Source organism: Pseudophryne corroboree, chromosome 2 (genome assembly GCF_028390025.1).
Source record: "Pseudophryne corroboree isolate aPseCor3 chromosome 2, aPseCor3.hap2, whole genome shotgun sequence".
Classification (NCBI taxonomy): domain Eukaryota; kingdom Metazoa; phylum Chordata; class Amphibia; order Anura; family Myobatrachidae; genus Pseudophryne; species Pseudophryne corroboree.
In genome coordinates, this window is record NC_086445.1 from 436,568,353 (window position 1) to 436,581,478 (window position 13,126).

The 13,126-nt window shown below is 45.6% G+C and overlaps 1 protein-coding gene across 7 annotated transcripts in view; it reads right to left on the minus strand.

Annotated features, from left to right (window-relative positions):
* The window catches only part of IFT57 (intraflagellar transport 57), a 61,457-nt gene that overhangs the window by 17,996 nt on the left and 30,335 nt on the right, over nucleotides 1-13,126 (minus strand). For all 7 annotated transcript variants that reach the window (XM_063953628.1, XM_063953631.1, XM_063953633.1 and 4 more), the window contains 4 exons: nucleotides 12,502-12,664; nucleotides 11,961-12,079; nucleotides 8,742-8,832; nucleotides 8,023-8,091 (listed from right to left, as the gene is read on the minus strand). In XM_063953628.1, coding sequence (XP_063809698.1) covers nucleotides 8,023-8,091; nucleotides 8,742-8,832; nucleotides 11,961-12,079; nucleotides 12,502-12,664 — 442 coding nt within the window. The remainder of the gene's footprint in view (nucleotides 1-8,022; nucleotides 8,092-8,741; nucleotides 8,833-11,960; nucleotides 12,080-12,501; nucleotides 12,665-13,126) is intronic.

Genomic DNA, 13,126 nt, shown 5'->3' on the forward strand with positions numbered 1-13,126 from the left:
TCAATCATGTAACGTGTGGCCCTAGTGGAAGTCACGTTTGTCTCCTCATCATCGACACTGGAGTCAGTATCCGTGTCTGTGTCTGCCATTTGAGGTAACGGGCGTTTTAAAGCCCCTGATGGCGTTTGAGACCCCTGGACAGGCACAAGCTGAGTAGCCGGCTGTCTCATGTCGTCAACTGTCTGTTGTAAAGAGCTGACACTGTCACGCAATTCCTTCCATAAGCTCATCCACTCAGGTGTCGACTCCCTAGGGGGTGACAACTGTATAATAGGCAATTGCTCCGCCTCCATCTCATTTTCCTCCTCAAACATGTCGACACAATCGTACCGACACACCGCACACACACAGGGAATGCTCTGATAGAGGACAGGACCCCACTAGCCCTTTGGGGAGACAGAGGGAGAGTATGCCAGCACACACCAGAGCGCTATATATATATACAGGAATACCACTATAAAATGTGCTTTTCCCTTTATAGCTGCTGTTAGTATAACTACAGCGCCAAATTAGTGCCCCCCTCTCTTTTTTACCCTTTTCTGTAGTGCAGGACTGCAGGGGAGAGTCAGGGAGACGTCCTTCCAGCGGAGCTGTGATGGAAAATGGCGCCCGTGTGCTGAGGAGATAGGCTCCGCCCCCTTCTCGGCGGCCTTTTCTCCCGCTTTTTTGGTGAGTTCTGGCAGGGGTTAAAATACATCCATATAGCCCTGGGGGTTATATGTGGTGTATTTATGCCAGCCAAGGTGTTTTACATTGCTGCTCAGGGCGCCCCCCCCTAGCGCCCTGCACCCTCAGTGACCGGAGTGTGAAGTGTGCCTGAGTAACAATGGCGCACAGCTGCAGTGCTGTGCGCTACCTTGTTGAAGACTGATGTCTTCTGCCGCCGATTTTTCAGGACCTTTTCTTGCTTCTGGCTCTGTAAGGGGGCCGGCGGCGCGGCTCTGGGACCGAGCTCCGAGGCTGGACCTGTGTTCGGTCCCTCTGGAGCTAATGGTGTCCAGTAGCCTAAGAAGCCCAATCCACTTTGCACGCAGGTGAGTTCGCTTCTTCTCCCCTTAGTCCCTCGATGCAGTGAGCCTGTTGCCAGCAGGTCTCACTGAAAATAAAAAACCTAAAACTAAACTTTTACTAAGAAGCTCAGGAGAGCCCCTAGTGTGCACCCTTCTCGGCCGGGCACAAAAATCTAACTGAGGCTTGGAGGAGGGTCATAGGGGGAGGAGCCAGTGCACACCAGGTAGTCCTAAAGCTTTTACTTTTGTGCACAGTCTCCTGCGGAGCCGCTATCCCCATGGTCCTTACGGAGTTCCCAGCATCCACTAGGACGTCAGAGAAAAATGGTTTGCATAACCAAACAATTAAGGAGCGCTTTGCACATGTGCTACCTGCTCTTTGTTTTTTGTTGAATTAAACTGTTAACCCTGACATTATCTGTGGTGAAGAACCCTTGTTTATTTTATTTTATTTTGTTTATTCTCTCCAGTTCCTGATGTAGTCACAGTGATATTGAAACAAATAAGCAGTGTAAAAACAATACACACAATGTTCTCCCTCGTTTCTTATTTTATGTGCCTTGACTTACGGTAGTCATATGACCGAAGATAAGAAGACTAAGGATGTGTACACACGGTGAGATCCTTGCTATGCCCGATTTTCACTTGCGATTTCCCCTGAACTCCCCGGAGCCCAGCACCACCGATTTTGACTAACTTTTCTTGAGATATGGACTATGTGTGCTTACGAGTTTGGCTTATGTGAGATTTTGGCTTATGTGAGATGTCATTGACATGTGAGATGAACTAGATAGTACACCGATCTAGCAAGGATTGACTTGCCTGCACAGTCTATCTTTTCTTTTCTTGCGATACCGACCTGGCGGGAGTGCGCATCAGGATCGCAAGGTGACTTTCACCTTGCGATCTGCACTAACTTTTCTTGCGATTTTGACTCAAAATCGAAAGAAAATATCTCACCGTGTGTACACACCCTAAGTTACCCATTTAAATTACACTATTAGGCGATTCCAACATTCTATTTTCTGTATGTTGTTTACCAATGTATTGATCATAAACACACATTTGTTCACTTGTAAGCAGCCGCCCATATATTAAATGAAGAGTGACCCATACATAATTTAATAATTTTATGCATTAGACTTTAGATAGGTGTGCACTGGCTCCTCCCTCTATGCCCCTCCTCCTGACCTCAGTTAGAGAACTGTGCCCAGAGGAGACGGACAGTACGAGGAAAGGATTTTTGTTAATCTAAGGGCAAGATACATACCAGCCCACACCATTCACACCGTATAACTGGGAACATACAAACCAGTTAACAGTATGAAACAAAACAGCATCAGCCCGAGACTGATCAAAACTGTAACATAACCCTTTTGTAAGCAATAACTATATACAAGTCTTGCAGAATTTAGTCCGCACTGGGACGGGCGCCCAGCATCCTCTACGGACTAGGAGAAAAAGATTTACCGGTAGGTTTAAAATCTTATTTTCTCTTACGTCCTAGAGGATGCTGGGGACTCCGTAAGGACCATGGGGATTATACCAAAGCTCCAGACCGGGCGGGAGAGTGCGGATTACTCTGCAGCACCGATTGAGCAAACATGAGGTCCTCCTTAGCCAGGGTATCAAACTTGTAGAATTTAGCAAAAGTGTTTGAACCCGACCAAGTCGCCGCTCGGCAAAGCTGTAATGCCGAGACGCCTCGGGCAGCCGCCCAAGAAGAGCCCACCTTCCTAGTGGAATGGGCCTTTACCGAATTTGGTAACGGCAATCCAGCCGTAGAATGAGCCTGCTGAATCGTGTTACATATCCAGCGAGCAATAGTCTGTTTAGAAGCAGGAGCGCCAACCTTGTTGGCTGCATACAGGACAAACAGTGCCTCTGTTTTCCTAACCCGAGCCGTCCTGGCTACATAAATTTTGAAGGCCCTGACTACATCAAGGGACATGGAATCCTCCAAGTCACCCGTAGCCACAGGCACCACAATAGGTTGGTTCATATGAAAAGATGAAACCACCTTAGGCAAAAATTGAGGACGAGTCCTCAATTCTGCTCTATCCACATGGAAAATCAGATAGAGCCTCTTGTGAGACAAAGCCGCCAATTCGGACACCCGCCTTGCAGATACCAAGGCCAACAACATGACCACCTTCCAAGTGAGAAATTTTAATTCAACTGTTTGAAGAGGCTCAAACCAGTGAGATTTCAGGAACTGTAACACCACGTTAAGGTCCCATGGTGCCACTGGGGGCAGAAAGGGAGGCTGGATATGCAGCACTCCCTTTACAAAAGTCTGGACTTCTGGGAGAGAAGCCAATTCCTTCTGAAAGAAAATTGATAGGCTCCATTAAGGTACAGATTTCGGCCCTAACTTTAGGCCCATATCCACTCCTGTCTGTAGAAAGTGGAGAAAACGGCCCAGATGGAAATCTTCCATAGGAGCATTTTTTTGGCTTCACACCAAGATACATACTTCCTCCAGATGCGGTGATAATGTTTCGCCGTCACCTCCTTCCTAGCATTAATCAGAGTAGGGATGACCTTTCCCCGCTAGGATTTGGTGTTCAACTGCCATGCCGTCAAACGTAACCGCGGTAAGTCTTGGAACACGCAGGGCCCCTGCTGCAACAGGTCTTCCCTGAGAGGAAGAGACCACGGATCTTCTGTGAGCATTTCCTGAAGATCTGAATACCAGGCCCTTCGAGGCCAATCTGGAACAATGAGTATTGCCTGCACTCTTTTTTGTCTTATGATTCTCAGTATTTTTGAGATGAGCGGAAGAGGAGGGAACACATAGACCGACTGAAACACCCATGGTGTCACCAGAGCGTTCACCGCTACTGCCTGAGGGTCCCTTGACCTGGCACAATACCTCCGAAGCTTTTTGTTGAGGCGTGACGCCATCATGTCTATTTGCGGAAGTCCCCAATGACTTTTTATCTCTGCAAAAACTTCCCGATGAAGTCCCCACTCTCCTGGATGGAGATCGTGTCTGCTGAGGAAGTCTGCTTCCCAGTTGTCCACTCCCAGAATGAAGACTGCTGACAGAGCGCTTACGTGATTTTCCGCCCAGCGAAGAATCCTGGTGGCTTCCGCCATTGCCACTCTGCTCCTTGTCCCGCCTTGGCGGTTTGCATGAGCCACGGCTGTGACGTTGTCTGATTGAATCAGAACCAGTAGGTCGCGAAGAAGATTCTCCGCTTCTCGTAGGCCGTTGTATATGGCCCTCAATTCCAGTACGTTGATGTGTAGACAAGCCTCCTGGCTTGACCATAGTCCCTGAAAATTTCTTCCTTGTGTGACTGCTCCCCATCCTCGGAGGCTCGCGTCCGTGGTCACCAGAACCCAGTCTTGAATGCCGAACCTGCGACCCACGAGAAGGTGAGCACTCTGCAGCCACCACAGGAGAGACACCCTGGCCCTGGGGGACAGGCTTATTTTCTGAAACGTCCTCGCATGGAACCTGCCGAAGGGGATGGCATCGTAGGTCGCCACCATTTTTCCCAGTACTCGAGTGCATTGATGGACTGACACTCTTTTTGGTTTTAGCAGGTCTCGGACCATGTTCTGGAGTTCCAGGGCTTTTTCCATCGGGAGAAAAACCCTCTTCTGTTCCGTGTCCAGAATCATGCCTAAGAAAGATAGCCGAGTCGTTGGAATCAACTGTGACTTTGGTAGATTTAGAATCCAGCCATGCTGCTGCAGCACTCTCAGGGAGAGCGACACGCTTTTCAGAAATTGATCTTTTGATCTCGCTTTTATCAGGAGATCGTCCAAGTACGGGATAATTGTGACTCCCTGCCTGCGCAGGAGCACCATCATTTCCGCCATTACCTTGGTGAAAATCCTCGGGGACGTGGAAAGCCCAAACGGCAACGTCTGAAACTGGTAATGACAGTCTTCTACAGCGAATCTCAGGTACGCCTGATGAGGGGGATATATGGGGACATGAAGGTATGCATCCTTTATGTCTAGTGACACCATGAAATCCCCCCCTTCCAGGCTGGAGATAACTGCCCGGAGCGATTCCATGTTGAATTTGAACTTTTTCAAGTACAGGTTTAGGGATTTTAGATTCAGAATGGGTCTGACCAAGCCATCCGGTTTCGGGACCACAAACAGGGTTGAATAGTACCCCTTCCCCTGTTGGACTAGGGGAACCTTGATAATCACTTGCTGTTGACACAGTTTTTGAATTGCAGCTAAAACTATTTCCCTCTCTGGGGGAGAAGCTGGTAAAGCCGATTTGAAAAAACGGCGAGGAGGCACCTCTTCGAATTCCAGTTTGTATTCTTGGGATACAATTTCCATCGCCCAAGGATCCACGTCTGACTGAACCCAGACCTTGCTGAAGAGTCGAAGACGTGCCCCCACCGGCGCAGACTCCCTCAGTGGAGCCCCAGCGTCATGCGGTGGACTTAGTAGAAGCCGGGGAGGACTTCTGCTCCTGGGAACTAGCCTTAGCAGGCATTCTTTTCCCTCTACCCTTACCTCTGGCGAGCCCCGACCTCTTCTGGACTTATGCGACCGAAAGGACTGCATCTGATATTGTGGTGTTTTCTTTTGCTGTGGGGGAACATAAGGTAAAAAAGAAGATTTACCCGCGGTAGCTGTGGAAACCAGGTCCGCGAGACCCTCTCCAAATAAAACCTCACCCTTGTAAGGCAAAACTTCCATATGTCTCTTTGAGTCGGCATCACCCGTCCATTGGCGGGTCCACAGGGCTCGCCTAGCAGAAATTGAAATGGCGTTGGCTCTTGAACCTAACAGCCCCACGTCTCTCGCAGCGTCTCTCATATATAAGGCTGCGTCTTTAATATGACCCAAGGTCAATAAAATGCTATCCCTATCTAGGGTATCAATGTCAGAGGACAAGTTATCTGCCCATGCTGCTCCTGCGCTACATACCCAAGCCGACGCTACTGCCGGTCTGAGCAAGGCACCCGTATGTGCATAAATTGTTTTTAAGGTAGTTTCCTGTCTGCGATCAGCAGGATTCTTGAGGGCTGCCGTGTCTGGAGACGGTAGCGCCCCCTTTTTGGACAAGCGCATCAAAGCCTTGTCCACCCTGGGCGAGGATTCCCACCGTAACCTGTCCTGTGCGGGGAAAGGATACGCCATAAGAATTCTCTTGGGAATCTGCAGTTTCTTGTCTGGAGTTTCCCAAGCCTTTTCAAATAACGCGTTCAGCTCATGAGATGGGGGAAAGGTTACCTCAGGTTTCTATTCCTTAAACATGCATACCCTCGTGTCAGGGACAGAGGGGTCATCTGTGATATGCAAATCATCTTTTATTGCAATAATCATATAATGAATACTTTTGGCCACCCTTGGGTGTAACCTCGCATCATCGTAGTCGACACTGGAGTCAGAATCCGTGTCGGTATCAGTGTCTGCTACTTGGGACAGGGGACGTTTCTGAGACCCTGAAGGGCCCTGTGATACAGCCAAAGCCATGGATTGACTCCCTTTATTTTACCTGGACTCTGCTTTGTCCAATCTCTTCTGTAATAAAGACACATTTGCATTTAAAACATTCCACATGTCCAACCAATCAGGTGTCGGCGTCGCCGACGGAGACACCACAATCATCTGCTCTACCTCCTCCTTAGATGAGCCTTCCGCTTCAGACATGCCGACACACACGTACCGACACCCCCACATACTCAGGGATATATATCTATATGGAGACAGTCCCCCAATAAGGCCCTTTGGAGAGACAGAGAGAGAGAGAGAATGCCAGCACACACCCAGCGCCACCGGACACTGGAATAAAATACCAGTCAGTACAGCGCTTTTACATATATATATACTCACTGCGCCAAATAAATGTGCCCCCCCCCCCCCCCCTTTTTTTTTGCCCTCTGTACTTGTGTTCAGCAGGGGAGAGTGCGGGGAGCCAGCTTCTCTGCAGCGTGCTGTGGAGAAAATGGCGCTGGTTAGTGCTGTAGGATCAAGCTCCGCCCCCTCAACGGCGGGCTTCGGTCCCGCTCAAATTTTTATACTGGCGGGGGATTCTGTAATATACTGCCTCCGCAGTATATATATATTATATATATATATATATATATGCCAGTGTCCCTAGAGGTTTATAATTGCTACCCAGGGCGCCCCCCCCTGCGCCCTGCACCCATACAGTGCCGCCAGCGTGTGTGAATGAGGGAGCAATGGCGCGCAGCGTTACCGCTGCACGGTACCTCATTGAAGATCTGAAGTCTTCTGCCGCCTTTGAAGTCTTCTTTCTTCTCATACTCACCCGGCTTCTATCTTCCGGCTCTGTGAGGAGGACGGCGGCGCCGCTCCGGGACGAACGGCGAGGGTGAGACCTGCGTTCCGACCCTCTGGAGCTAATGGTGTCCAGTAGCCTAAGAAGCAGTGCCTATCATTTAAGTAGGTCTGCTTGTCTCCCCTCAGTCCCACGATGCAGGGAGCCTGTTGCCAGCAGTGCTCCTTGAAAATAAAAAACCTAACAAAAGTCTTTTTCAGAGAAACTCAGTAGAGCTCCCCTGCAGTGCATCCAGTCTCCTCTGGGTACAGGATCTAACGGAGGTCTGGAGGAGGGGCATAGAGGGAGGAGCCAGTGCACACCCATCTAAAGTCTTTAGAGTGCCCATGTCTCCTGCGGAGCCCGTCTATACCCTATGGTCCTTACGAAGTCCCCAGCATCCTCTAGGACGTAAGAGAAATAAATAATATATATATATATATATATATATATATATATATATATATATATATATATATATATATATATATATATATACACATATACACACACATACACTCACAACTATGTCAACTCCAGGTGCCAAGATAAAAGGTTACTTTAATCCAAGGAACAGACAGCACTCCAGGAGATTGCAACAAACATATCAGTTTTATATATATATATATATATATATATATATATATATATATATATATATATATTCATTTATTTAAGAAAATAAGTGAAGATACATTGCACAAACACAAAGTATTCTTAATACAAAAAATAATATTTACTTACCAATTTGTTAGTTTGTGCCTTAAGAACATTTAAATCTATGAGGTGTTCCTCATCATCTGAATCTTCTTCCTGGCAAAACATAGTAAAAGGTTTAGCTTTATACACATGATCTGAATTCAATGGGGGGGAATTCACATCTTATTGCACCCCTGAGCTCCTGTCTAAAGTGACGGGAGATAGAGAGGCAATATTCAAATACCTCCCCGTTATCGCGCAGATCTCACCCATTACAGTTGGGTTTAGGTGCACAAAAGTACTAAAATTACTTTTACTATACAATAGATGATTGCTCATGAGGTGTGTTGACTCGTATACCCATGGAAATGTAGATTTGATGTAAGATTTAGGGGGATATTCAATTACAGTCGGAAGTTCTGACAGGGCGGAAAGACGGCACTGTCCGACACTTCAATATTCAATTGAAGTGCTGTTTTTCCGCTCTGTCGAAAATTCCGACAAGTCGAAAAACTCATGGATGAGCGGAATCTCTGCTCATCCATGTATTTTCGACCCCGCAAGAGAGGGCGGAAATGAATGGTCGGAATGGGTGGGGAAACAGGCGGAAACGGCCTGCTATTGAATACTGAAGTGTCGGATCCCCTCTCCGTCAGAGAGGATCCGACTGTAATTGAATATCCCCCTATGTCATGCTTCAATAAAAGAAGTTGTTGTGGAAAAAAATATTACATTTACATATATATTTATCTGGTAGTACTCACAGCAATTTCATCTTCAATTTTATTTAATGTTAGCTCAGCATCATCTTCGGCTACAACCTCTTCATCTAACTCCTCTGAAGGGTAGACAGGCCTGAAATGTAAAACCTCACATAGGAACACAGAATGCAGCACTGTACTGCCTGGAACAGTGGTCCTTAATCTTTTTAAATGAATGTACCCCATTCAGTTTTCACAATTTTTTCTTTTACCCCTTGTCAATTTTTTTTTAAATTAATTATTATTATTATTATTTATGATCAATCTGTAGTAGAAAACAAAGTAAATAATAGGTTCACTGGACGTAAGCCACCTGGGAGGTTACACCTACTGTCCTAAAATCTAATAGACAGAAAAATGAAAAGTCATCCATCCCAACCTTAATGAGCAATTTACCAAAAACACTTATACCCACTACTTTCGTAACAATACACTGCAACGCTACAATTCACTTTAGGTGTAAGTGTAACTCAAATCAGCAATAACAACACCAGATCTTCACAATGCAATTCCTCATTTCACACAAATTCCTTCACAACAATACATTTTGTTTCACCAGCATTCAAAACGTGACTAAGTAAAGGTTCTAGGCATACAAAGCTCTCTGTCTGGATGTGTTTTAGTAATAGACTTTATCATGGGGACTACTGTGACAAATTACATGGCCCTATGTGGGCACTGCTATCATGTAGTGTTAGGACTGCTGACATCGGAGAAGCCTTGAAAGCGGCTCAGCAGCTTAAACACGTGTAAACTAATTCTCTGAATTTCTATTACCAGATAGGTTCAGGTCCCCCCCACTCTCTGTCCATACAAAGCTGGTGCCAGGGGTTGGGTACGGGATCCTGACAGTCAGAAGACTGACTGCCAGTGCTGCAATGGATACATACTGAACATGCACTATACAAGTAATAATAGCAGTGTATGAAGCAGCATAACCTCCACCTTGAAAATGTCATATCCCCAGAGGGTAAAGGAACTGCTTGCCTAGAATATTAACCTGAGGAAATAATCATTAGTGATTACTAAGATAATACTGTACATACTGTACCTTAAACTCAAATATAGAATGACCAGACTGTGCATTTGGAGAAATAAATCACCTTATTGAAATCTGATTGTACAGTCTTTTATTTGAATTACTTGATTAGATATTGCAGCAAATCTGTAAAATGGCATCAAAGCCTTATTAACAGGTATATTAATTGGGTATCAGTATTTTCTTTATATGAAATTAAGTGTTACAGGAAAAATGTCCTAAATGCCATTTGTCTTAAGGGTGTGATACATGAATTATATTTTATCGAGATACTGTATACACCCATTGGCCATAGCATTAAAACCACCTGTCCAGTACTGTGTAGGTTGTTGCCAATATGTGTTGCAAAAACAGCTCTGACCCATAGAGGCATGGACTCCACAAGACCTCTGAAGGTGTCCTGTGGTATCTGGCATCAAGATGTTAGCAGATCTATTAAATCCTGTAAGCTATAAAGTGGGGCCTCCATGGCTCAGACTTGTTTTTACAGCACATTCCACTGATGCTCCATCAGATCTCAATCTGGGAAATTTGAAGGACAAGTCAACACCCTAAACTTGTCATGCTCCTCAATCCATTCCTGAACAATTGTTGCAGCACGGCAGGGCGCATTATCTTGCTAAAAGAGGCCACTGCCATCAGGGAATACCACTGCAATGAAGAGGTGTACTTGGTCTGCAACAATGTTTACGTACAATAGGTGGTACGTGCCAAAGTAACATCCACATGAATGGCAGGACCCAAGGTTTCCCAGCAGAACATTGCCCAGAGCATTATACTGCCTCCACCGGCTTGCCTTTTCCCCCACAATACATCCTGTTGTCATCTCTTCCCCAGGTAAACAACACACACGCACCTGGTTGCCCACATGATGTAACAGAAAACGTGAGTCATCAGACCAGGCCACCTTCTTCCATTGCTCCATGGTTCAGTCCTGATGCTCAGGTGCCCATTGTAGGCTGTTTCAGCGGGGGACAGGGGTCAGCATGAGCACTGACTGGTCTGCAGCTATGTAGCCCCATACGCGGCAAGCTATGATGCACTGTGTTGACACCTTTTTATATTAGCCAACGTTAACTTTTTCAGAAATTTGTGTTATAGTGGCTCTTATATGGGATAGGACCACATGAACCTATAGCCAGTTTAACAGATGTCCACTTTGTTCGGTACTAACTACTGCATACTGAGAAAGATCCACGAAAACTGAGGTTTTGGAGATGCTCTGACCCAGTCGTCTAGCCATCACAATTTGGCCCTCTTCCTGCTTTCAACACATCAACTGCAAGAACAGTGTTCATTTGCTGCCTAATATATCCCACCCCTTTAAAGGTGCCAATGTAATGAGATAATCAGGGTTATTCACTTCACCTGTTGGTGGTTTTAATGTTATGGCTGATAGGTGTATAGTCAATTGCCTTGGTATTTTAAATGTGAAAAGAAAGTTTGTAACAATCCACAAATTTTCAGAAAAAGATCCAGGGAATCCTTACCTTTTCTCTGGCTGCGTATACACTGGATAATTGACATTTTGACTTTATAATACTATATAGGCGATAGGAAGTGGCACTTGCCCTGCTATATTACATGTCAGAATACTTGCCCAAAGTTATGGTTTTGTTTTATCCTTGGCAGTAGACAAAATCATGACATGGAAGGTGTGTCAAAAAATAAAAAATTCAGAAATGCAACACAATATTACAGTTAAGAAAACAAAAGAATAAACCACTCATATTATACCATTATACATAGCAAAAATGTGAACACTATTGGCATACAATAGTCTGATTCAGAGGTGGATGCGGATGCAACTATTGCCGGTTGCCTGTTTGCAACTTTATGCAAATGCTGCTACAAAGTCCTTCCGTTGTGTACATCCATGCGCCTATAGTGTAAGAACTGACACACCCACAGTCAGCGTCCATACAGACTAAAATACTGATTGGTGCGTGTTTAGACACAACATTAAAACTTGCACCTACCCTATGTCAGGTGCAGATTATGTCCTCCTATGTAAGTGGTTGAGCCTCTGTGTTAGCAAACACTTTCACCGACACACCTGCTACACTCCCATAAAATGGACCATCTCCATGTTGTGCTAAGCCACCACCCAAGAATGCCCATCACTTTTCCAAGACATCTCTGACAAAGTAAATGTTGTATTAAAAAAATAGATAATACCTTACCTCTTCCAGGTAAATCCTATATGTTTTAAGGCTTCCTCAGCTAAAAAATCAAGTACATAGCACACTTGTTCTCCGTGGCCTGCCTTCAGTTTGGAAGGAGGAAAATCTGCTGTACCACCCTGAGCAACACAAAGAGTAATGAATATATAATGCACCTTACAAGGTGAAAATTTTATTAACCTAACCCCAGGATCTCCCGTCTAAAGTGACAGGAGATCGCAGGGGCGATATTCAATTAATGCAGTTTATCGCTCCCGTTAGTGTCAGGTTTAGCCATGGAAAGCGGCTAAACGGGGCGCAATGCAAAAAGTTCTGTTTGAGCGCTCAAACAGGTCAATTTTGCACGCATTTCAGTGCGCATCCCCCGGGTGGGGGGAAAGGGGGGTGCAAGCTGAAATGCCATTCCCAGCAGCTGCTCGCGCCCAAATGGAGCTACAACTGAATAGCCATCTGCTTGCTGCCAGCTCAAATAACAATTGAATTCCTCCCCCCCCCCCCCAAAGTTTTATGGTTTCATCAGTAGAGGGAGCAGGGAACTTACCAATGAACGCAACTCTGTAAGAATTTTGGAAATAATTGCATTTGGATCATCGTATTCTTGGGGCTGTTCAAAATAGTGTCCCGCTTTATTTATGAGCCAAGCAGCAAGTGTCCAAAACATGTAAAGCTGCTCACCGGGATTGGTTGCTAACGCAAAATACAGCCTGTTGGTAAAATAATTAAATACACATTACAGACATTTGACCTTTATCAGAATTTTTGGGCACTTCTCCCACCTGGCCTTTAGCAGAAAATGTGCAACATTGCAGTGAGTTCTGCAAATCGTAATTTCTAATTGACGCTCACATTTGTCAGGTATGCGCATTGCTGTGATGTATGAGTTTTCTGATGCGAGCTCACATTTGCAAACTAGCATCTGTGGGGTATAGACAAATGAAGGGGATTTCAAATGTTCTGTGGGTGGCGCTAATTAATGGATGACTGATGGAGCAATTCAATTGTTCCTGGTTCCCATTAATTATCACGTGTCCACATGTGGCACTCTAATAGACGGGGTTTAGCCGCGTATAGCGGGTAAATCTGTCTAAAGTCCTGGTTAGGGCTCCCCAAACCATAGACTTTTCACACATACCTTGTCTCTGGTGACTGCGAGAAGAAATGTGTCC